The sequence below is a fragment of the Sceloporus occidentalis genome, unplaced genomic scaffold (assembly GCF_023333645.1).
Source record: "Sceloporus occidentalis isolate IW3139 unplaced genomic scaffold, rSceOcc1.0.p SCAF_5, whole genome shotgun sequence".
Lineage (NCBI taxonomy): Eukaryota > Metazoa > Chordata > Lepidosauria > Squamata > Phrynosomatidae > Sceloporus > Sceloporus occidentalis.
The window spans coordinates 121,965,680-121,987,336 of NW_028316985.1; the positions used below are offsets into that span (position 1 = coordinate 121,965,680).

Consider the following 21,657-nt stretch of genomic DNA (forward strand, 5'->3'; position numbering starts at 1 on the left):
GCGGCCTTTTCCTTCCTTCTCGAGTGGGAGAGAGGAGACCAATCGAGGGAAGGCGACCGGTGATGACGTAACGAGAGGAGTTTCCCCCACCATTGGCGCATGCGCCTTATGTCGACGTTTGGGTGTGAGGTGTTTTCTTTCCGCCAACTTCCGGAAAGGGAAAGGATGTGAGCTTCCGGCGCGAAGGAAGGAAGAGAAGGGGCTGCTCAGGCCTCGCCTTCGTTGTGAAGGGAGACAGGGAGCAGAGGCGGCGGGATGAACTGGCTCTTCCCGCTCTCCAAAGCCGGCGGCGGTGGCAGTGGGGCCGCCTCCTCCTCCTCGTCCTCCTCTTCTTCCGCCCCGCTGCCTTCGCCCCTCACCAGCCTCCAGCAGCAGAAGCAGCGGCAGATCGAGTCCCTGCGCAGCGCCCACGCCAAGTGAGTGGCAGCCTTTCTGCTCCGGGGATCCCGGGAAACGTAGTTGGTGGTGGCCCCAGTGCCCCTCCCCCGAGGGAAGAAGAGGCTTCTTGGTACATTGCCTCACTGCACTCTTGGATAGAGCGCTCTGCTCTGCTCTGCCTGCCTCCTGTTGCATTCTGGGGATTGTAGTCCAGTGAGGCCTGAGAGCTCTCTGCCTGAGGGTTCTAAATGCCCCTCCTTAAACTACAAGTCCCAGAATGCAACAGCCAGGGCAGTCAAAGCGGAATGAATAGCAGCGCCATATAAGAGCCAAGTGCAGCAATCTCCTTAATCACAAGATTCTGTTCTTGCTGTGGGCCTTCAAGTCGTTCCCAGACTGTGCTCTTTAAGGGATGTTGGACTCCAGCTCCCAGAATCCCAGAGTATTGGCCAGCGTGACTGAGGTTTTTGGGCGCTGGAGTCCAAAATTGCTTAAAGAGCACAGTTTGGGGACCACTCCTCTAGATATTTTTGGACTTGAGCTCCCAGAATTCCTGGCTGTTGGCCAAGATGGCTGGGGCTTCTGGGAGTTGAAGCCCAAAACACCCAAAGGACCAAAGTTGGAGAACCGCTGGCCTACACTGTAGAAACAACGCAGCACAGCGCTTTGGCTGCTGTCATCCTACATATTCCTGGGATTTGTGGTTTTGGCAGAGAAGGCCAAAGACCGTGTGACTATAAATCCCAGGATTCCACACCACGGAACTACAGCACTTAAAATGGCATCAAACTGCATGATTTCTACTGTGTAGATGCACCCTCAAACCATCATAGGATAGGCTTCAGATTTGAGAAAGACCTCTGCGTCGTATGTTGGAGCATGGCGTTTCTAGGCAGTGGGTACTTCAGCATTAATTGCAGAAGCAGCTGCGCTTCAGTTGCGCTAAATTAGACTTCAAAGAACTGAAAGTGGAAGAACATGCCAATATTGGCTTGTGTCCAGCTGGACAACACTTGGCGTGGTACTAAAATGACTAAAAAGGCTTAGTCATTATTGTGTATGTAATCTAAGGATAAAAACAAATTAGCCATTTGAGGAATGTATTTCCCTGCCAGATTAGGGGATGGGAGGAGACTAAATGCTGGCTCAGGAAGGAGCCTGTCCGGTAGAAACTAGCTATCCGAAAAAACAAGTTGTTACACTCCACCAGCTGCAGGCTCCAGGATGCTTTCAGATGCCAATGCTCAAAGGCTGAATGCATTACAAGACACTGTGACAAAAGCATTGGGACACATTTCGATTAAAGAAAGGCACATCGAATTCATTTCTTTCAGTGGGAGACATTTAGGATCAACTGTTGTGTTGAGATTACTAGTCTGTTGAGTGTTTAACGACCACATTGTTTAAGTTCATGGATATCAGCGTTCCGCAACCATTGATAAATCTGTACATTTCTTTTAACAGCATAGCCGAAATTCAAAAAGATGTGGAGTATCGTTTGCCATTCACTGTAAACAACTTGACAATTAATATTAACATGTGAGTACTGTGTACGTGATTGTAATTATATCCCACTTCAGTAATTTAGCTGTGCTGTGCCTTGTAAACTCCGATAGCTGAAATTTACTGGCAAGATTAAAGCGATTGCTTTACCAGAATTCAGTCCTATAGCCTAATATAAATGATTATCAATTTTGTAAAGGTTTTTTTTTCTTTGATTAGCTTCTTATTTTTGAGACTGTCCATACACAAAGGTAGTGCTCTACCAGCAGCAAAATTCAAAATGTCAGAGGACCATAATCATAATAATAACAATAACAATAATTCATTAATTTTTATCCCGCCCTTCTGTGTAACACTACCAGGGTGGCTTACATCAGTTAAAACAGAATGTGTTGCTACTGCTTGAAGAGTTGAGTAAAATATTACCAAGCACCTACTTCAAAGGTTCAGAAGATCACCCAAACTCTGTCTCGTCTTTTCCCAAAATGTGGCAGGCTGGTTCCCATTTTTTTGCAGAGGAAGAGAATGAAAGCTTCCCAGTCAAAACTAACTTAAAACAGCAGTGTTAGCTGAGGTCAGATGTAGGATTCAGTTCCTGGTTTGCTAACTAAGGCACATGGGCCAAAAGGCCCGTGTTTCCCCCACTTTGGGTTTGTCCTGTTTAGATGGCACAAACCAACAGGCCTGGATCAGGTGGACTGGATGCCAATTTGGTAATTCTGGTCCAAAGGGCCCTTAGCACGGTCTTTTATAACTGGCTGTTGGAAGTGGAATTTCCTAGAAACTCTGCCACTATAAGCAGCAGACTGTATAGCTGCACACCCCCTTACCTGACACCACTGCATTCCTTGTGACGGCTCCAGTTGCAGCCTGTGACATCAGAAGGGGGCACCTGGCCACATGGGTGAACCCAGGTGCTCCATTTCTGCCCTTATGAGCCATGGTGGCAGCCTTCCCAGGGAACACAGCAGCAGGTAAGGTGGTGCAGCAATCCCAGGTTTCCATGCCAGCCGAGGTAGGTACTGGGGGTGGGAATTGGCCAGTACCAGGGATGGGATAGGATACCATGAGTTGGCCTGTGGTATCCTGCCTGTGAATTCAGCCCTTAACGTGTTCTAATCGCATTCTTTTGGGTTTGTATGTAGCTACAGGTTACATTTTTTATTTTATATGCAAAGAGAGGAGAGGAGAAAAAGAGCTCAGGATTTACTGTGACTTTCAACTCTCTTGATACCATATAATCCAGGGCAGATCTCCGCTGATTTACAAAATGATTTGACTAATTTGAGTCACTATGGGCTGTGTGTTTTGTGCAGAAAAGAATAGAATTTCAGTGGGCGAATTGTTATTTTTGTTTGTGTGTGAAGGGAATTCTCAGGAGGGAAATCACATCACCATTGTCATTGTTTCCTAGGAATAAAAACCTTGAATTTCGAAAGGTACTGTAACCTAGAATAAAAGGCAGGTAACTTAATTTGCATCATGGACATGAATGCAGAGGTAATAATTGGCTACCTTTTTGTTTACAGCTTGCTTCCACCTCAGTTTCCTCAGGAAAAGCCAATCATCAGTGTTTTCCCACCCATACGACATCATTTAATGGACAAACAAGGAGTGTATGTTGCCTGCCCTTTAATAAGCAGTGTATGTATAATTGTGTAAGATTCTGGAATAATAATGGGGTGGTCAATAATAGAATTGTTTGCATGTCTTTCAGGATGTATTAGTAGCAGCAGTGATGCTGGGTAGCAGAGTTAAGTTCCATCACAGTATTAATGAAACTTTCAAAAGAATATACTTGCTCAGATATTGAATATGAGTCGTGTAGAGAGAGAAAATGCAAAAAGCGAACGACAGGCCATAGCAGTTTCCACTGTTTTTCATTGGTTAATTTAGTGTTGTTGTTTTTAACTGAAAGACTCCATAAATGTATTTTGCACAGAGCCTGTATTTTAAGAATCCTAGTTTATATTATATGATGGACTGAATCCACCCTATAAATCTATGGATATTATGCAGAGGACTCCATGTGTACAACCATGTGTACATAGGACCAAGTATAACTGTCATTGACACCCCAGCCACAAACACACACAGAATTGTCTTAAAGTGGTCTGTTTCATAGCTTCACCTGTTTTAATCATGTGTAAAGTAATATAGTTTTTAAATCTTCCTAACAGTTCACTATGCATTCAGATCTTGGGAAAATTGTTCAAAGTATACTTGATGAGTTTTGGAAGAATCCTCCAGTTTTGGCTCCTAACTCAACGTCATTTCCATAGTAAGTAAATGGAGAAGAATGAGGTCAACAATTGAAATGGATAAATAAATTAGTTTGTTCTGTAAGGTTACACTTGTGTTCTGTAAGGTTACCCTGCACCTGAATTAGCAAAATGTGGCTCTCATTCAGAGATGACATAGCTAAACTCTGGGCCATATCTCAGGCTCCCATCCATTTTCTGCCATAAATTCAGATTTCCTTCCTTAGTTTTTTGTTCACAATAAGTATATTGCCAGTTATCAGTTCCACATGCTCAAGGGAGCTTTGTATTTGAATTTCACAACAGCATGCTCCCTCACACATGCGCACACACCTTCCAATAGCATATGGCAAGCTTCATTAGAAATAATAAAAAAGAAAATTTAAAAGTATGTAATGATATGGAATGACATTCTACTATATTGTATTGTTACATGATCAGGTTACTTGAGTGAGCAATTATAAAATATATTGTAAAGTAATTTAAAAGTAATTTAATCCAGTTATAGTTTTCATTGTGATATTTGGTGGGGAATAATCTAAAGTTACTTGCTCCTCTGTTCATTACTTTGCTTCTTTTTTAAAAATTGCAAGTAACCAGACAGTGCATATGGTGTGAAAATTCATGTCAAATCTCTGCCTGTAAAGATGTGTTAAAATGTCCTTTAAAAGTAGCTAAAAACTACATGGTAAAGAAGCTTTACTCCTACTCACCATGCTAATTTTAAAATGCCTTTTCCTAACACCTTCATTACCCAGAAAAAATAACTCTTTATAGATAACTGCTATTTCCCATTGTCAGTTCATGATTAATTACACCTGTTTTTTACAAGAAATTACTCCACAACACCTTCTGTATGCTTTAGTATTTTTTTTTCCCTTTGAGGAAGAAAGCAGAAAACTGAAGTGTTGCTGATGACAAATTCTCCCTTCCTCTTTTTTTCTTTAGCCTTTACAACAAACCAGCTGGAATTCCTTCGTATACTCAGAACTTCCCATTTCTTTCTCCATATCGGCCACCAGAAACAAATAGGTCTATAGCATCTGTGCCACATGCAGATTCACTTTCTTCAGGGTACACAACTGACAGACCTGCTGCTCCTTCCTTTGGTATGATAACAGACTTGCCATTACCTGTTCCAACAGCAGAAACTTTTTTACAGGTATTTATCAGTAGCAAGCTTTGTGATTCCAACTGTTTTCTTGTACACAGATACCAGTCCAAAGATCCAGTGTCTAGAGATCCCAAAAGTATTGTCAGCAGTACAAGTTAAAATACTCAACAAAGATGATAAAGTACACACATAAGAGCCACTAACCTCACTCCAAACAACAAAATTGTAGTCTCTTATAGCATTATTATTTATTTTATTTATTTATTAAAATATTTCCAATATCAAAATATCTCAGGGCTGGATATGATCAATAAACAGTTTTTATGAAAAGTTAAAGTCGCAGCTAAGGATATCCTTTATTACCACCTGAGTACAATAAGTGTCAACCATGGGACACAGAGGAGACCCACCCCCCAGCTGTATACAGCAAAGAGATCCCAAATCACTTAATACTTGTAAGTGTCAAAACTAACACAAGGAGCTCAGATTGAAAGCATATTGGCAGCCATGTGGTTCCTTTACCTGTTGTGTTAAATGGTTTTTGTATGATGTTCTGGACAGCAGTCTATGGCTGCAGTTTCCATGTTCTCCTTGAAGTCCCACACGGAATAATTTGCAGTAAATAGATGAAAAGTTACCACAACATGAACTTCAGTGGGCCCTTGGTATCCGCTGCTCTTTTGTTCCAGGATCCCTCGTGGATACCAAAATCAGGATGTTCATGCCCCATTGTATACAGTGTCTTAGTGAAATTGTGTCCCTTATATAAAATGGCAAAATCAAGGGTTTGCATATTGGGATTTATATATTTTTGGAATAAAAATATATAAATTCCAATAAGCAAACCCTTGATTTTTCAAGCCATGGATTGCTGAATCCATGGATAAAGAATCTGTGGATTTGGAGGGCTGACAGTAATCCTTGGCCAGGAGGAATAATAGTTAGTGGGCCAACTAACAGAGCCTGTAAGTACTGAGGACACTCAGGCATCTAGTGACATGAATCTAGTAATAGCGCCACGCTACATGCCTGTTCTTCCAGAGGAAGTGCCTCCATATCAAGTGGCACATTCTTTACCTAGTTCTTGGCCCAGGTAACCACTAGCCCACAGTGTCCATCTTTTGATTCAGTGTCTATTTATTAACTGTAATCCATACTGTTACAGCATCCAGATATTAGCCCAATACGTGCATAGCCCCACCTAATGATAATGACAGGAAGAGATCAATCTGAATGTGATCAGTATGTCAGGAATGGGAACAATACTGCAGGATTATGATGCATCCTTAAGGCATTACTAGATATGACTTCATCAAATGTATTATGCATTACTTCACATAATAGAGGTGTTGGATCTGTTGTACTCCGCAAAACAACTTGAATCATTTTGCAATGCCAGGGTATGAGAAAGCCCCAAAGTTAGCCAGTTAGACTGAATCAGAAGTTAGGTCCTGTTTTTTGTGTTTTAAGTATTTAACATGTGCCAGAATCATCTTCTAAGGGATCATGATCAGAAAAACATATTGTTGTACCAACTGTGCTTCTTAAAACTGATTTATTCATCCTGTTCATCTTCTAGCCTCTTCATGGGAAAGAAGATATGCTTTTTCTTTAAAAATTGTATGTGTCACACCTCTTTGTTCGTTTAGACTTGTATGGTATAAGTGTATGTATTTTTCCTGAATTTGTTGCTCTAATTTGGAAAGAGAGTAGATTTCTGTTCAACATTGACAGTGCATTGTTATGTGCAGTTACCAGGGATTAAGACCACTGAAATCACAGAGACTTCTGTGTAGATAGGTATAGGATTGTGCTTTGTTTGTCCCTGTCAAATAGATTTTATGTTCATGATTTGTTTAACTTGTCCTATAATGACACAAGAAAGTTCTGCATTGTTTTCAAATTTATCAGCTACAAATCTGTCTTTAGAAAGAAGTATTTTCAGTGTCTTAACAGCTTCCTAACATTTTCAGGGAAGTCAAAATGGATTCAGTTACAAGATGCCTGATGTTCCTGATGCATTTCCAGAACTATCAGATCTCAGGTAAAAATATAAAAATTAATATATTATTCAAATCATGCTTTTAAAGTCTGAAGTAGTTCTTAATTGTTGCTATATATTTATTCCATCTATTTGTTCATGGCATTTGTATGCCCTCTCTAACATATGGGTGAATTACATTAAATAAATATAAAACCAATGTAAGTATAAAATGCGTACATCATAACACCAGTAACTGATTGAATAAAACAACAGAAAGCAAAAATCGCAGCATCTATGGAGGTCAAATATAGAATTTAAAGCTGAGATGTACATTGAGAGAACTAATTTTAGAGAAAATGATCACACTGTTACTTCCCTCTTGTTATTAGAAAACTTATCACTAAATACTGCTGTTTACAAAAAAAATTAACATGTGAAAAATGATCCAATGTAAATATAATTAGGTCAAAGTGTACGTGTTTTCTTCCCGACCACAGGACATTTTTATGACAGCAGGACTACAAATCATCCAGAGACATTTCTGTTGGATTTATTGTATTGGCACAATTTTTTCAAAGCTATATTGCAAACTTTTTTTAATCTGTAGGAACATAAATAGTGCCATGGGCCTAGGTTTCAGTGAGGTACGCACGCTTAATGTGTATATAAATGTGTGGATGTTTATAGGTAGGGTGTGTGTGTGTGTAGGTCAGGGTTTCTTAACCAGGGTTCCCAGGTTGCTCTGTGAAAGTGAAAATCTTTGCAGCAGTAAGGAAGACCTTGGGCCAAAACACTCTTCAGAAATAATCCATTTTGAGACTGCTTTAACTGCTCTGGTTCAGTACTAGAGAATTCTGGGAACTGTAGTTTGTTGTGCCACCAAAGCTCTCTGACAGAGAAGGCTAAATGTATCACAAAGCTACAGTTCCCAGAATTCCCTAGCATTGAGCCAGATCAGTTAAAATGGTCTCAGACTAAATTATTTTTGCATTGTGTTTTGGCCCCTGATAATTAATATACAGTTGTCCCTCCATATTCACTAAGGTTAGGGGCACAAGACCCCCGTGAATATGGAAAAAACGCAAATAACAAAAACACTGTTTTTACCTGAGAGGACACCTCTCTAGGACTCTCTAGGTCCTCCAGTGCAATTCTGTGGTCAATGTCCAACATACACTAACCATAGAATGGCACTGGAGTAGCTACAAATGGTCTTTCAGTGCAACTTATAGTTAAAGTTGACCACAGACTTGCACTGGAGGACCTAGACAGTCCTAGAGAGAACATATTAATGAACTCCATGAATAATCAAAGCCGCAAATATCAAAGCCGCAAATATGGAGTGATGACTGTATATGATTTAGATGATATCCACAAACCAAAAAGTATTTTTTCTAATTAATTTTATTGAGTTTTTACAATAAAACACATAGTCTGTAGAACAATGACAAAAACAACAACAATAACAATTAAAATGCTTAACTAATACAGCTAGCTATTCTTCTGCAAAATATTCTTTTTAAAATCTGTTTTAATATTCAGCATATCACAGCTGACGGATATGAATGAGCAAGAAGATATACTTCTGGAACAATTTGTTAATCTGCCCCAGTTGAAGCAAGTAATTAATGATAAGGATGATTTAGTGAAAAGCATTGAGGAGCTAGCAAGTAAGTTTTCAAAATATTTACAATTTAATAACATTGGGAGAGTTAACAGTAACAATGTAAAATTGAACAGTGGGTTTACTTTGCAGAAAAAAATTTGTTACTGGAACCAAGCTTGGAGACAAAAAGACAAGCAGTGTTGGATAAAGTGAGTGAGTGAAAATTATTGCTTGTGTCTTTTGAGAAGGTATTTTGAGTCTGCTTTTTTTTAAAAAAAAAAAATGTTTGCTTCCTTCTCAGTATGAACAGCTTACTCAGTTGAAGACCATGTTTGAAAAGAAGATGCAAAGGCAGCATGAACTTAGTGAGGTAAGGTTTCTCTTCTTGCATTTAAAAAAAAGGAAGCAGTTGTTCACATTGTTTTTAGTGAGCTTCCTGTAGGCATACACTTGGCCACTAGCAGAGATACTAGAGGAATCTTTAGTCTGACTTCAGCAACATATCTGTGTTCCTTTTACTAGGCTACAGTACTATTTGTACTCTGTTGCTGTGACATTCCACAGAGTATCTCACTATTAGAAGAAGGGCCATTTTTCTGAGTTTCCCCAACCCCTCATTCTAAAGTCTTTCCCAGGTATTTGGAATAGATTTGGGAAGGGAGCAAAGGGTTGCAAAGGAAAAGGGGGAATCTGCAAAAATAACCATGCAGTGGTGGGCATTTCTCATGAATAGAACTCCAGTGTTACAGTCTAGAAAAATATCACTGGAAAAATTTGTGATTTGAAGGTGTAAAATATATGCCTGCTAAATTTTCTCCAATTTTTCTTGCACCAACTACCATTATTTCCCTTGGGTCCTTCAGATTTCTAGAGCACATTGTGGTGAGACTGAATTGAATATCAACAAATACTAGTTTCCCACCACTTCCATGTGAAGAACCTCTCCTGGATCCCAATTTCTGCTGCTAGGAGAAGGACACTGTAGGATCCAATGCAATACTCTCCTAGCTTTGGGGAAAAAAATAATATTTGAATCCCTGTAGTTGTTGTAGAGTTGTTGTTTTTTAACAGGTGTGCAAGACACACTAATTTAGTCTTTAATTAATCAGGTCTGCAAAAGTCTTATTTTATATTCTGGGACGCAAGATGACTACATGTCCTTTGGTTTTATTCTATATAAAGTATTTGTGTAAGCAGTGACATCTCTAGTGTTGGTGTCACCTGGTGTAGTGCACCCCTCGACACTGCCTTGTTCACCTGTGCCCCAGCCAGCTGGTCATTCGCTGCCCAGTGACATTCAGAAAGGGTGCCGGGGGATGGGCAGCTGGAAGAACAAGGCAGTGAAGGTGGGTCAGGGACGGAGAGTGAGGTTTCCTGGTTCAGATTTCCCTGCTGCTGGTCAGCAGGGAGGGGCATGCATGCATCTGCCACAATCACCTTCCTTCCTGCTGCTCTGGTTTCATCAGCAAATGAAGCCAGGGCAGTGGGGAGGCTGGCAAGGATAAGCATGCATTTGTCTCCCTCACGTTCCTCCCCATTGCCTTGGTTCTCTTGGCAAAGAGAGCAGTGGGCAGGGGCACCCCATCCTCTTCCTCACTGTCCTGATTCCCTAGGCGGAGAGAGCTAGGGCAGTGGGGAAGGGTTTGTGATTATCCGCTGCCCTTGCCTTTTCCCCCGCTGCACTGGTTCCATCAGTGAAGGGAACCATGGAAGTCAGGGCTGGCAGGGACATGTGTGTGCATGTTCATCTGCCTCCCTTGTCTTTTTCCCTGCTGCCCTAGCTCTGTCAGTGAATGGAGCCACGGCAGCAGGGGGGCTTGCAGCAGCATGCACCCACTGTCACATGTCAGCAGTACCAGACACACATCCGTAGTATGTGGAAGGCAAGACTGGATTCCCCCCTTCACTGCTATCTCACAAACGCAGTCTGCACCACCACCACACCCCACCACACCACTACACAGTAAGGCAATACAGTGCACCCACGTCATATGCAGGTGTGCCATACATGGCTTTCAGCATACGCTGAAAGCTACATGCCAGAAGAGGCAATGGTGCATGCACCGTGCTGCAGGCATGAGCCCCATTGTTTTCAATGCAGCTCTATCATACACAGTATTTCCCTTACACGGGGGGGGGGGGGGGGGGGGGCGGGAGGTGGAATGGATCCCCATGTAAGTGAAGGGCACACAATAGTTACTAACAGCCTAAATCCAACATAGTGCTAGCAAGGTACCACCAGTGTGACTGAACTTCCTTCAATTTCCTTCTACACTGCATTGATCAGAGCTGTCCAAAAACCAGCTCTGCAGAGAATTATCCTGTCAAAGCAGGTGTTTGAGGTGCATGAGGAACTGCAGTAGAAAGGGAAAAATCACCCCACTCCCACTGATCTTTTGCTTTTCTACCAATTGGTGTCCAGAATGGTTCCCAGCCAATATTTCTTAATATTTCTAAATCAGACATAGTAGAGTCAACTCTAGTTCTTTACTTGCCTTGCTTCTCACTTATCAAAAGGTGCTTTACAGTATCTGGAACAGAGTACTTCAGTTGGCTTCTATTTTGATGTAAGAATTATATTGCCACTGAAACATTTTTTAGTTCCACAGCGCTCTTCTGTTTCTTTAGAGTTGTAGTGCAAGTGCTCTACAAGCAAGACTGAAAGTAGCTGCTCATGAAGCTGAAGAAGAGTCTGACACTATTGCAGAAGATTTTTTGGAAGGCAAAACTGAAATAGATGACTTTCTTAGTAGCTTCATGGAGAAAAGGACAGTATGTAAAATTCTATTAAATTTTAAGACAACTGTGTGTTTGAAATATCTTAAACTTTAAAGAGAATGAAAATGACTCCAGCTGAAAACTCTTTGGCCTGTTACAGACTGCCAAAATAAAGCTGCTTCGGGTCTCTTTGGAGGTATGCTGTTTAAATGATGCATGGGTCCTAAGAGTCCGGAGGTCGCACCAAAGCCACACTCCATTCTTAAGCACTGGAGTGCAGCTTTTGGTGCAGCTTCCAGATTCTTAGGGTGCGTGCATCATTTAAACAGCATACCTCCAAAGAGATCCGAAGCAGCTTTATTTTGGCAGTCTGTAACAGGCCTTTAAGATATAGGAATTTTTTTTGTTACCTTGTGCTGATCTGAAGATAAATATCTTGCTGTTTTAGATCTGCATGTGACAGAACTGTTTTCTGGGAAATAAGATTTCAGTAAATCTCCTATTGCCAAGTAGTGCCCACCAATTTCTGCATCTGAAGTATGCACTAGTTTAAATTGCTGCTTCTTGAAACTATGCCAAAATAATAATCTCCTTGACATCTCCATGACATCATCCACAGTAGCTACACTGTGGAAGGATCTGTGAATAATTATCATATTCGTCATAAGTATGTTTGTAATGAACTAAGTATCCTTGCATTCAGTGGGTCTTTGTCCTAGCAAAGTATACATACGTATGATTGCCATCTAGCAATTTAATGGCCTTGTAGTAGTATCTTTGTAGTTAGAGAATATGCTAAAATGTGTGGAGAGAGTAAAACTTACTAGGTATAGTTCAAAAGAAATGGGGAATAATTTAGAAAAAGTTCAACACTTCTTGGTTAAGCTATAAGTAATGGCAGTTTCAGAGGAAAGTATTGTAAGGCCCGAAACACATGGGTTTCCAGACACTTCAAGGGTGGGGCGTGCAGACAACGCACATTGCTGACACAGCTGGAAGCCGCTCTGAGGCCGCTGGGAAAAGGAGCACTGAAAAAGTGCTCCTTGCAGGCCACCTGTTTGAGACTGTGGCAGTGGCCTGCTCTGAGAGCAGGCCGTGCAGTTGCTGTGGTCCTGGGCCACATGGGGCCAGATCAGGGCTGCTCTAAGCCACTAGTCTGTTTGACCCCTAAGATTGCTTTGCTTCACCATGGAACGTGGTTAGCTTATTGTACCAGAGTTTACTTGATGCATTGAAATTTTTATGGGTAAGACTAAATAATAATAATAATAATTTGTTTTATTTATATACCGCTATTCCAAAGATCATAGCGGTGAACAGCAAGTAAGCTAATTAGCAAGTAAGCTAAACTTCTTTCAATTTTCCTTGCATACTTTGTGAAGAAGTAGTAGGGCTGGGACTTTCCAAAGTAATTGGGTTTCCCTAATTGAAGCCCAAAATAAGTTTGTAAAATTTGATTTGCTTTCCTGTTTAATTTCACAGTAAAATGATTAAAAGCTATGTAATGTGTTAAAAGCTGTATTTTAAGATGAAATAGGAGTTGATTGATTTGATATGTTGCCTGCAGGCCTAAAAACAAAAAGTACAGTATATGAGAATAAAGAGGAATGTTAACTAATTGTTCTTTTTTTAGATTTGCCACTGTAGAAGAGCCAAAGAGGAAAAGCTTCAGCAGGCAATAGCAATGCGCAGCCAATTCCATGCTCCCTTATAGGTATGTTCCATACACTGGCAGACACCAGAGGGGCCTTGCAATGTATCCTGTAGCAGAGGATAGCTCATACAGTCATTATCTATAAATGGTATGTTTGGTGAAACAGTATGACCCTCATGTTCTCTGACAGCATGTGTTTTTATGATTATTTCTGTTTGACCCCTTTGGCCCTGGGCTTTCTTGAGTGTTGTCTCAGGCTGAACTGTGATAAACTGTCCATGGATGTGTGCACTACATCCTTCCATCCCTGCCTGTCATAACATCAGGGACTTATTTTTTCCTGGACAGGGTCAACTGAATGTTCACTTGTGCACTCCCACCTTTCAGCCAGGGGAAGGGTTGTATGTCATCTGAGCACTCCCACTAACTTCTCTGAATCATGTTTCAACCACAAAATGGAATGAGATATTTTTCCCACTAGTTTAATTGTGGGGGAGGGGGGAGGACAAAGAAGTTATTACAACAGTAAAATGCAATCAGTTTCCTGAGACAATTTTTGTCCCAGCTCTAAATACTTGACAGGGCTGAAGCATTGTGTAGAATACAGTTGCCTACTTATAAGTCTAATTTTGTTTGTGTTCAGCTACAAAGCATGGTTCTGAGGTGCTAAAATATCCTATTTGATAGATTACAACTTAAAAGCACTAGCTGTATTATTTGCTGAATTCTAGAGATGTAATACTTAAGATTCAGCCTGCAATCCAGAGTTAAAAGAAAAGACAAAGCCCTCACCTAAGCAGAGTCCCTCTGATCTTGGAGGTTAAATTTCTAATAATTATGTATTTCAGGTAATAGTGCTGCTGATATTAATTTACATGTGCTAACATTAACAGGCAAAAAATGGAAGCTGTTCTTAGAGAAGTGCTAGAAAAAGTGCACAGAAATGACTTTGGCATTCCTGTTCTCAGCAGACCCCAAACAACCTAAATGTTGCTGCTACAAGTAGAGAACACAATGAATGAAGTTGGCTGTAACAATGCAGCATGGAAGAAGAAAGTGGGGTTATCAAAATCATATTGGAAGCACCTTCCCTGAATAGGAGGAGCTCAGGGGAAGGAAGTACTAGGGATTTACAGCAGCCATTTGCAGCAGCCACCTTCTATCACTTCCCTGGATAGTATGTAATACAGTGGACCCTTGTTATACGCTGGGGTTTGGTTCCAAGATCCCCCGTGGATAACAAAATCCATGTATGCTCAAGTCCCATTAAATATAATGGCATAGCAAAATGGTGTCCCTTTAAAAAAATGGAAAATCAAGGTAAATTTATACTTTTTTGCAACATTTTCAAACCGTGTATGCTTGAATCCGTGTATAAAAAATCAGTGTATAAGAAGGGCCGACTGTACTATCTGTATACTGCTGTAATAGGACTGAGCCGAGCAAATTGCTATCGGCACTAAATGCAATATTAATGTATATGATTATTTAATTATAGCTTTGTAAACAGGAAAAACAAGGTGGCTAGAAAGTTAAAGGAAGTGCCCGGCTTTTGTGCTGGGCTAATGTGAAACAATTGGATCTTTGAAACCAATAAGAAAATTGACTAACTGTTGTTATTTTTTGTGTTCACAGATTTTTCCAGAATTTCTAAGAAACTAGCATTTCTAAGACAAGTGAACAAATCCAGCAAAGCACATGTTCATAGATTGGTTATTCTGCAAATACACATTTCATTTCGTATTTATAAGAAAAAAAACTGTATACATATTGAGATTAATTTTTTTGTACAAATTAGTATGTCTTTCTATTCTCATCCAAAAAAATTGTTCCTATTGCATTTTTTGCACTAATATTCCCTGTCTTTATCCTGACCATATTTAAGTTCCTGCTGCTATCTCAACCTACTTTATAGATTAAATATTGAAACATGTAATTTTGGCTAGATTTTTACATTTTATACAACGTAACTCATAACTTTTGTATTAAACATTGGGTGGTTTAGTTTGTGAAGGGGGCTATAGAAATGTTCATTACTTATCAAGTTGCAAAGTATTGTGAGGCACTGTTAGGCCCTTTTGACATGATATCATCAGAATTCAGTTTCTTGAAGTCAAGTTTTTCATCATTTTTGTTTGTTAACAACGCAATATTTTGAAATCCAATACTGGTAGCTGGGAAATTTATAAGGCTGAGAGACTGTAGCATTGCCTTACAGCCCTTTGCAAAGTACATAATAAACAGCATACAGCTAAGATCAGGTGTATCTGGGGGAGGAATTCAATACACCTTTTGTGATCTCTAGTCATGATCTGACATCCACTGCCATATCAGAAAATTCTTGCTTCTTTGTTCTGAACTTCTAGCTTTTCATGGGACAAGCAAAACGTTTCAGGAGGTAAGAGTGCAGGCAGGTCTTTCAGGGATTTCAGGATTAGTAGTCTTACTTTCTCTGCTCTGTTTTGCATTTTGGTTTGTGGAAATGCACCTTGGCATCAAGAAGGGACAAAAGACTTCCATCCTGAATAGATAACATATAAACACACAAAAACAGTGTGGGAAGGTCAAGTTGAGTAGAACTATTCCTTCATCGCTTGCTCACCTTGGTCAGGCAGGAATCAATAAGCCGAATATGTTTGCCACTTTTTAAATGTATTTTATATATATAAAATTTGGATTCTAATTCAGGCTTCTTCAGAATTTAAAACATCCACTCATTGTAAGACCAGTGTTTTGTTCTATAAAAACATTTTAAATTGGTTCATGGTGCTCCAAAATTGAGCCATTCTTGCAAGAAACTCAAGAGTTATTTTGTAGGCGTTACATTCTTGAGCCCATTTTTCCCTACACAGATAAATTTGTTCATGACAATTTTGAATGTTTCCCACTATGCCCCCCCTCCCATCACAAAAACACTTCCTTGTTACAAATTGGGTGGCTATAGAGTCTCCTCAGAAGATTTCTATATGAGTACAATGGTCACTCCACATTCACTGGGGTTAAGGGTGAAGGACCCCTGTGAATGGAAAAACCATGAAAAAAACACTACTTTTTACCAAAGAGAACACCTCTCTAGGAATCTCCAGTTCAACTCTGGTCAGCATCTGTCAGAAGTTGATCATAAAATAATGCTGGAGAACCTAGAAATGCCTAGGGAAATGTTTTCTCTAGGAACATCTAGGTTCTCCAGCACAACACTATGATCAGCTTCTTGAACAGTTGCGCTGGATGACCTAGAGATTCCTACAAAGAACATATTAAAATTGCAAATAATCAAATCCACAAAAGTCAAAGCTGCAAATGTGGAGGGCAAACTATTTGCATTTGTGAAGCAGAACATCAGCTTCATCTAGTGGAAAATAGCAGTAGAGTTCAGCTTTTTAGTATTTTGGGAACTCCTAATACTGAGAACTGGAAATAAATAAGTCTGGTGGAACAAATATTGTTGCTACTTTACTGTGTCATTTAGATTATATTATCAACTGTATTACCTGTGTTTGTCATCAGGAACCTTGGTTCTTCTTTCTCAACTTTTCTTTTCGAGGAATTGTTTTCAAGTACATCTGGAAATGCACCAGCTTAGTATTTCTGTCCCACTTTTCTCCCATATGTGGAACCCAAAGCAGCCTACACACCAATAACAAACTTGTTATCCAATTATGGATCCTTGGGTAGTCAAAATGGTCCCATCCTTATACCTGGATAAGATATTGGTAGTATTGTAAAAACAAAGTTTTGCAAGAGTACCAATTTAAACAACCACAACAAAAATAAAACCTAGGAGGAGGAAACAGAAAAACCCATTGGGGACCTGTGTATGCTGTTGACTGTTGGGTGTATGTATTGTGGAAGAGGACATAAATGGAACTTTTCTTCCATTTTTTAATGTGAAATTATATAGAAAAAATAAAATAATAGAAGAACAAGACTGGAGAAGAATACAGATGGCAAAGTCTTAATGGATTTTTTAAAAAAACATTTGAATGCCTTGCATTGAAGCTCATGTATAATCTTTTTTGTTCTGGACATGATTGGAAACATGAACAAGAGCCCTTCACCTTGCAATATGACAGTTGTGTGTGCGCACACACATTTACTTTCGCTTTATCCTTCAAAATCTTGTATGTATTAGGGCAAAGATGATGAATGTGTAGTCTGATACATGTTGAAGGGTATTTCTTGTGTGCCTTCAAGTTGTTTCTGACTTTGGTGACCCTAAGGTGAACCTTTCATGTGGTTTTCTCAGGAAGATTTGCTCAAAAGGGGTTGTCCTTTTCTTTCCTCAGAGGCTGAGTGTGTGTGACTAGCCCAAGGTCACCCAGTGGGTTGCCATGGCTGACCCAGGATTCAAACCTTGATCACCAAGTAATTCTGTGCGCCAACCACTACACCATGCTGGTTCCCTAAAATCCTATTAGTCTGATATACAGACAGCAGAAACCTAAAAATGCAAGTACTCCAATCCAGCAAAAGAGCCTTACTCATATATGGCTTCTGCATGCATTGGCACTATGGCTGCAAGCACACTTGGATGCACAAGGAGCCCTTAGTATTTCTCCAAATTCTATGGAATGGGCATATAATTTGCTAACTGCAGGCTTTATGCACCAGGTGTTATGTGTCAACATCTGGATTGAGGCTGTCTTATTTAACCACCCATCAAAATGGAGGAGCTACAAAAATTGTCACAATTCTTCTAAATTCTAAAGAGAGGGAAAGCAGAACTCTGTCAATTCTTGACCCCACGTCTTTTCTCATCCCCTTGCATTTTCTTTCAGCTTGAGAAAGGCAGTAATGGAATTTATGTGTCTGCTTCTCACAAGCACAAAGCTTTTGGCCCCTAGCAGTGATGGTAGAAGCACTGCTGGCTTGAGAGCTGATGGATTCAATGGAATGTCGAGTGCAGTGGGTCCAGAGCCAGCCACACTATCAGAATAGCGGAGTGGGGCCACCTTCACAGGGGCCAGCTGCTTGAGACAGATATGGTTCCTGGCCATACCTCCTTGTTAGAGAACAGAGCTCTATGGGCTGCATCACTTACCTTGGTCACTAGATCTGAGAATTGGTTTTTACAAAAAGCAATCTTATCATCAGTACTGAAGAAAGATTCAACTGGAAGTCTACTTTCTGTATGTGGAACAGATGTTGGGGGACACCATTTTGTCCTTTGACGCAAGTACCAATTATTTTGCCCAATCCTGACTTCCCCTGTCAAGACGGGACATGTTTGAAGCTATCTTCCAGCTTACTCCATCTTCCTCAACTATAAGCCATCTGGTTCAACTTTATGTATGTGGAGACATTACTATTCACCATGCCATGTGACATGAGTGGTATCTAAATGTTGCTCCTCATCCATCAGATTGAAGAAGGGACAATTCAACCTGTGCTGAACAGGAAGGGCCCCAATCTTCTGGGGCAAAGATATGACACTGCAGGAAGGAGAAAAAACTGAAAATCCTTCCCTTTCTACTGCTATTGGATATATCCCATTGGTGAAAAGCAAATTTTTCTCTTTTCACAATTTGCCCTTTTCTCATCGTGATTTTTAGCTAGCTATAGTTAGGTCCCTGGCAAAGATATACTTTTTGTCCATCTGAGGTCCAAAACATAATTTTAGAGCCAAGTTAAGAGACAAAAGTATTTTCAGAGAAAAATGAATAAATATTCCTGGATCCTGATTTGGACTCCCTGAACATTAACGTTTATTGGTTAAAGGTGCAGGTTCAAAGAAACTCTGCCTCAAAATCATATAAATCTAGATGACCTAGTTAAGATTTTATCACATGATAATGATTAATGTGGGTCATGAGAACCCAACTTTGGCCGTTGGTTCCTCCAAGGAGACTTGTGTTTTTCACCTGGAATTTTTACTCACAGGAGGAGCAGGCTGAAAAATGTTTGTATTTTCACTTGGATTGTCACTGACAAGGAACTAATGTCCTTTGAAGTAGCTGAGAACGCCACTTTAGAGTTTGCAAAGTGAATGAGCATCCTTCATGTTTGAATTCAATTGCTTCATTGCTACCTTATTTGTGCTCCGTAAACAGGTTGGATTCCAGGACTCAGGTAGCTAAAGCAGATTCAACAACTCTTTGCAAGGCATGTGGGTTTTGTAAGGTCATGAGGAAATATAAAATACAGAAAAGTTCTTTCACCAGAAACTAAAATACAGAGAAAGGTTCTTTCATCAGAAACTCCTGGCTCTTCTAGCATTTGTTCATAACCATCAAGGCAAATTCCTCTAACTACATTTTAAGCTTTGCTTTATTTATATCCTACCTTTTCTCCATTGATCATACATGAGTCTCCACTGCACTGTCAATTACTCCTTATAGCAGGACATGACTGGCCCAAGTTCACCCAAGTGAGTTTCATGGGGAACGGGGGTTTGAGTTGTATCTCTTCCAGATTACAGACTTCCCTCTAACCACTATACTACAGCTCTAAACTGTTACCCTTATAAAATAGAATAGTTATGAAAGGGCTTTATTTCTTGAGAAACTTGGTTTCAAATAATGATGCTGCAATCTCAAAACCTAAGATCTGCTTATCTCTCAGAGGCACTATGGCACATGGATGGGTCACTGGAAATTCTGAACTCTGGAAAGTCAATGGAGCTGAGTGATTTCATCAAACTAAAATTTCACTGGGAGAAGTACCAGCATTTAAGATGGTATGAAACTGAGATATCCTGGTAATGTACATATGCCATCAGACTATGAAATAAATGAATGATCTTGCACTTGATTTGACTGTTTTAACTTTTAATTTTCTGGGCTCAGCAGTGATCATCACTAAATGGACTTCACCTTTGTCCAGCAATATTTTAAATACACAAATAACAAAGCTATTAAATCTTCCAAGAATTCAAGACAAGGAAGAAATATTTTCATAGTCATTTGCTTGTTTTTGATATACAGTATATATATTGGTGTAGAGGAGAAAGTTTGCATTCAGATGTGTGAGGGTTTGGGTTTTTTTTTGGCATGGTTTACATAAACATGTTCTTTTGATGAGTCTTTGGAAGGATAGTATGATTGATAAACTAAGCACTGATCAAACATCAAAGAAATAAAATATAAATATTTCACATGGTTATGTGGACTAATAACATTAGATGAAGGCAATTCAGTAAGTACATGATTGTTCTAAATATGAGAGGTTATTTCCTGTTTAACGTTGTTTACAGCTTTGTTACATAGGGGCTTTTTAAGTGCAGAGCTCCTGTTCTTTGGACTTTACACAGACAACCTTCTATTACCTACTGACCAGCTGCCATTTCAGACAGTGAGGCAAACAGCTTCATCTGAATCTCGATCTTTGGCGCTCTCTTCACTGGGCAAACATCCCCCTCCACTAGGTGATCGACAGCTCATATCCTCCACCCCTGATTCCTGATCACTGTTGGCTGAAAGATCTGGATCTGAGCTTTTCAGATTATCTTGTGTAAGAATCAGGGCTGAGTCTTCATCTCCCTGAGAAGGACTCCGGGAGGGAAATGATTTTAGATTGCCAGTATAGTCTTGGGGAGTATTGGCTATGCTGTCATTAGAGGTAGAGTGTCCAAAGCCGGTGTTTCCATATTGTTTTGTCTTTGCTTCACCATTATTTAATTGCACTTTTGTAAGCTTTGCCAACCTCTGCAAGATAAGAAACAGGAGTCATTCATCCCCATATACTATATATGCTCATGTATAAGTCTAGAAATTTCAGTTAAAACATTGAACCAAAAAACCTGAGTAGACTGATCCACGGTTCAATGTAAGTTCTGTACTATAATTCTTATTTTAAAAAAGAAACCCTGGTGAAAATGAGGAGTGTAAGCTGTCCTGTAAGCACTGACACACAGAGTCACTGAAAATCTCATCCATTCAGCCTTTAGTATGAAACACAGTATATGTCTGCTGAAATTTTGTAAATTCTTTGGCATTATTTTCCATTGCTTCATCCTTTTAGATCCATAGTTACATGCACAACTCCCCCACAATATTTCACATAACCCACATGTATTTCTATGCAGATGGGGTGTGCAAATACTGTATGAAAACTGCACAAAATTATCACCACTGCATTATTCTTCCTGACCAAATAATAAGTGGGGAACCCATTTTTAACCAGGAAATGAATAACACTGAATTGGGTTTCCATCGCTACCTTTTGGTTTGCGAGAAAATGTCTAGCACTCCAGCAATGGACTACCAATATGAGGAAAAGATAAAAGATGATTGGTTTGAAAACAGCTTATGCAACAAAGAACCATCCAGGCTTACCTGACAAATTTTTGAAAGAAGGGGTATCCTTATGAAACACTGCAATAAGTAATTTGGAATTGCCTATAGTTAGCTTCCCTGTCAGCTGGGACAATTTGGTCAAATAGACACTCATTGCTTATTTCTAATCAGCTGAAAGTAATATAGGCCTGATCCAAGCCCTATT

At 39.9% G+C, this 21,657-nt stretch overlaps 2 protein-coding genes across 2 annotated transcripts in view; one reads left to right on the forward strand and one right to left on the reverse strand.

The window, feature by feature from the left end:
- Positions 1-40: 40 nt before the first annotated feature.
- LOC149312759 (vacuolar protein sorting-associated protein 37A-like) lies at positions 41-17,111 on the forward strand. The gene is made up of 12 exons (XM_089525304.1): positions 41-416; positions 1,843-1,917; positions 3,411-3,525; positions 4,062-4,162; positions 5,091-5,304; positions 7,230-7,300; positions 8,783-8,910; positions 8,997-9,055; positions 9,148-9,216; positions 11,475-11,618; positions 13,198-13,278; positions 14,854-17,111. Exons 1-11 carry the CDS (start codon positions 256-258, stop codon positions 13,276-13,278), a joined length of 1,218 nt encoding a protein of 405 aa, XP_089381430.1. The 5' UTR covers positions 41-255; the 3' UTR covers positions 14,854-17,111.
- A 2,850-nt stretch (positions 17,112-19,961) lies between these two features.
- LOC149312760 (phosphatidylinositol-3-phosphate phosphatase MTMR7) overlaps positions 19,962-21,657 on the reverse strand; it is a 46,671-nt gene continuing 44,975 nt past the window's right edge. The window contains exon 14 of the mRNA XM_089525303.1: positions 19,962-20,861. Within this exon, the coding sequence (XP_089381429.1) occupies positions 20,502-20,861 (360 nt within the window). The 3' untranslated portion in view covers positions 19,962-20,501. The remainder of the gene's footprint in view (positions 20,862-21,657) is intronic.

What these genes read in the sequence shown, in the direction of transcription:
- LOC149312759 (XM_089525304.1), top strand. Translation starts at nt 256, where the DNA reads ATGAACTGGCTCTTCCCGCTCTCCAAAGCCGGCGGCGGTGGCAGTGGG. An exon ending in TTGACAATTAATATTAACAT is followed by an intron (nt 1,918 to 3,410) that starts GTGAGTACTGTG and finishes TTTTGTTTACAG; the next exon opens with CTTGCTTCCACCTCAGTTTC. An exon ending in GCTTCATGGAGAAAAGGACA is followed by an intron (nt 11,619 to 13,197) that starts GTATGTAAAATT and finishes TTCTTTTTTTAG; the next exon opens with ATTTGCCACTGTAGAAGAGC.